At 45.8% G+C, this 3,212-nt stretch overlaps 1 protein-coding gene across 1 annotated transcript; it reads left to right on the top strand.

Moving 5' to 3' along the window:
• Positions 1-464: 464 nt before the first annotated feature.
• LOC139191208 (uncharacterized) lies at positions 465-1,074 on the top strand. Its single transcript, XM_070811780.1, has 2 exons — positions 465-866; positions 952-1,074. Exons 1-2 carry the CDS (start codon positions 465-467, stop codon positions 1,072-1,074), a joined length of 525 nt encoding a protein of 174 aa, XP_070667881.1.
• Positions 1,075-3,212: the final 2,138 nt, after the last annotated feature.

Here is a 3,212-nt window from a genome sequence, read left to right as displayed (position 1 = left end):
TTGCCTTGATGTTTGCCATCCAAAAGCTCAGACATTACATGCATGCTTACACCATCCACTTGGTTGCTAAAGCTGACCCGGTCAAATATGTCATGTCCAAGCCAGTTTTGACAGGACGACTAGCTAAATGGGCATTGCTTCTCAATCAATACGAGATCATCTACGTCCCAGCTAAAGCCATCAAGGGACAAGCGCTAGCAGACTTCCTTGCCGACCATCCAATCCCAGCCGATTGGAAAATCTCAGACAACTTGCCTGACGAAGAGGTGTTCTACATCGACATATTTCCGACATGGACGATGTTCTTCGACGGATCTGCACGAGCAGACAGAGCGGGGGCAGGAGTAGTATTCATGTCGCCACAAAGGTAAATACTACCTTATTCATTCCAACTAAGCGAATTATGCTCCAACAACGTCGCTGAGTACCAAGCACTGATCATCGGGCTCCAAATGGCAATCAACATGGAAATCATAACCCTTGAGATATATGGCGACTCCAAGCTCATAATCAATCAACTCTTGACTGAATATGAGGTTAGGAAAGACGATCTCATCCCATACTTCCGGCTGGCAACGCAATTGCTACAAAGATTTGAGGCCGTAACACTAGAACACGTGCCAAGAAAAGAGAATCAAATGGCAGACGCTCTCGCCAACCTAGCCTCGAGCATAACGTTAGGAGAAGACGAAGCCACAAATGTGCCAGTCTGCCAAAGATGGGTAATCCCGCCTGTCACTGAAATGGTACTAAGTGATACAAATGTTATTTCCATACTTCCGGTCAACGTTGAAGAATGGAGACAGCCGCTGATCAACTACTTGGAGCATGGAATACTCCCAGATGATCCAAAACACCGTTCTGAAGTACGTCGACGAGCGCATCGCTTCCTCTATTACAAAGAGACACTCTACCGGCGATCTTTTTAAGGAGTACTTATGAGATGCTTAGGCGATGAAGAAGCCAATCAAGCCATGGAAGAAGCACACTCAGGAATATGTGGAGCGCATCAGTCCGGACCGAAGCTTCATTTCCAGCTCAAAAGAATGGGTTACTACTGGCCAAGCATGGTAAAGGACTGCCTAGAACACGCCAAAAGGTGCCAAGCCTGCCAATTTCACGCCAACTTCATACATTAACCGCCTGAACCATTACACCCTACAGCTACTTCATGGCCATTCGATGCATGGGGATTAGACGTAGTAGGACCAATTGCGCCAAAGTCATCTGCAGGAGAAGCTTACATCCTGGCTGTAACAGATTACTTCTCCAAGTGGGCTGAAGCCATACCCCTGAAGGAAGTCAAGAAAGAAACTGTCGTCCGTTTTATCAAGGAACATATCATCCACCGATATGGCGTGCCTCGCTACATTGTCACTGACAACGGAAAACAGTTCTCCAACCGACTTGTGGACGAGCTCTGCGAGAAATACAAGTTCAAGCAGCATAAATCCTCCATGTATCATGCTCCGGCCAACGGTCTTGCAGAAGCATTTAACAAGACATTGTGCAACCTCCTGAAGAAGGTAATCTGCAGAACAAAGAAAGACTGGCATGAAAGAATAGGCGAAGCACTTTGGGCATACAGGACGACATATAGAACGCCTACCCAAGCTACACCTTATTCTCTCGTATATGGCGTGGAAGCTGTTCTACCACTCGAAAGTCAAATCCCCTCGCTAAGGATGGCTCTACAAGAAGGCTTGACTGACGAAGAGAATGCAAAGTTGCGCCTTCAAGAGCTGGAAGCCCTGGATGAGAAAAGACTCGAAGCCCAACAACACTTGGAGTGTTATCAAGCACGACTCTCCAAGGCCTTCAACAAGAAAGTTTTCCCTCGTTCTTTTCAAATGGGAGATATCGTCCTTTCATTGCATAGGCCTATCATCACAACTCACAAGACAAAGAGCAAGTTCACGTCAAAATGGGATGGACCATATGTAATACAAGAAGTCTACACCAATGGCGCCTACTTAATCATGGCGGAAGACGGCTTGAAGATCGGCCCTATCAATGGTAGATTCTTGAAGCGCTACTACCCCTGAAAGGCGACAACTCATGCTCTTTGTTCGCACGAGCCTAAACTGCATGAGCCAAAGCTCCTGGCCGGCAAGAGCATAAACTGTGTACGGTAAAATCATCATCAAAATCACTGTTAAATTCATCACTCATTTGAACTACGTTATGACTTGATCCCTCCTCAACAAAGGGTACGTAGGCAACTTGAAGCATCAAAACTTCAAGTACAGTCACACCATCTAAATATATATATATATATATATATATAACACTTTGAAGATTGAAGAGCAAATTCAAGAACATAAGTGCTTTATTTCTCTAGAAGAAGGAGTTGGCTCCAAAGCCTTATTATTAAAAAGACTGGCGAAAAAAACATAAGGTACTACTTGAAAACTATGTCCTTAAAACTACGAAGGCGCTCTTCAAGCGAGCCTTCCAAAGTCTTCAAAGTCTCTACCTCGATGGGAGACAAGATGGGCAACTCCATAGCCATGCCTTTCTCTCGTTTTAGGCACGAAATCTCCTCTTGGTACTGAGAAAGTGCAGTTCCCTGCTCCGCAAGAACACTTTCAAGTTGCGATGCTTCGATTACCAACTGCTCCCGCTCTTGCACCAATGCATCTAGACGCCCCTGGACAGAAGTTAAAGAAGTCTCCGTGACTTGATAATTTCCTGAAACAGCTTGCTGAAAAGACCGGACTTGAGCCAGTGACGAGTTTATCGTTGCTAGCTGATGAGCTCTAACATCTGGACTCAACTTCTCCAAGGAAATAGCACGCAAGGAAGAATACTCAATCGAGGCAGCCATAAGTTCGACAATCTTGATCTTCAAGGATGAGGAATCAACGTTAAGGTTGTCAATCGCAGAAACAAACTTCAACAAATCCTCATTGAGCAACGTAAGGTCTTCCAGTGGACACTTAGAAATCCTCGCTTCAATATGGCCCTTGATCTCCATTGCCGCACCAAGACTGATACGACGGATGAGTCGCTCAGTACCGCTAAGGTTCGGCCTTCTCAAAGAGATCTCAGAGCTAGCTGGCAAAGGTGTTGGACGCATGACAAGTTCTTGCATACCTCCACCTACACATGGCAAACTCAGGAAGTTCGGCGGATTTGGAACAAGCTCTACACCAGGCGGATCCCCGATCTCTCTATCTGTAGGTAGGCCGCCTATAAATAGCATCTCCGTA

The sequence above is a fragment of the Malus domestica genome, chromosome 14, assembly GCF_042453785.1.
Source record: "Malus domestica chromosome 14, GDT2T_hap1".
Lineage (NCBI taxonomy): Eukaryota > Viridiplantae > Streptophyta > Magnoliopsida > Rosales > Rosaceae > Malus > Malus domestica.
Note: the sequence above shows the minus strand (reverse complement) of the source record. Positions and strands in the feature narration are given on the sequence as shown.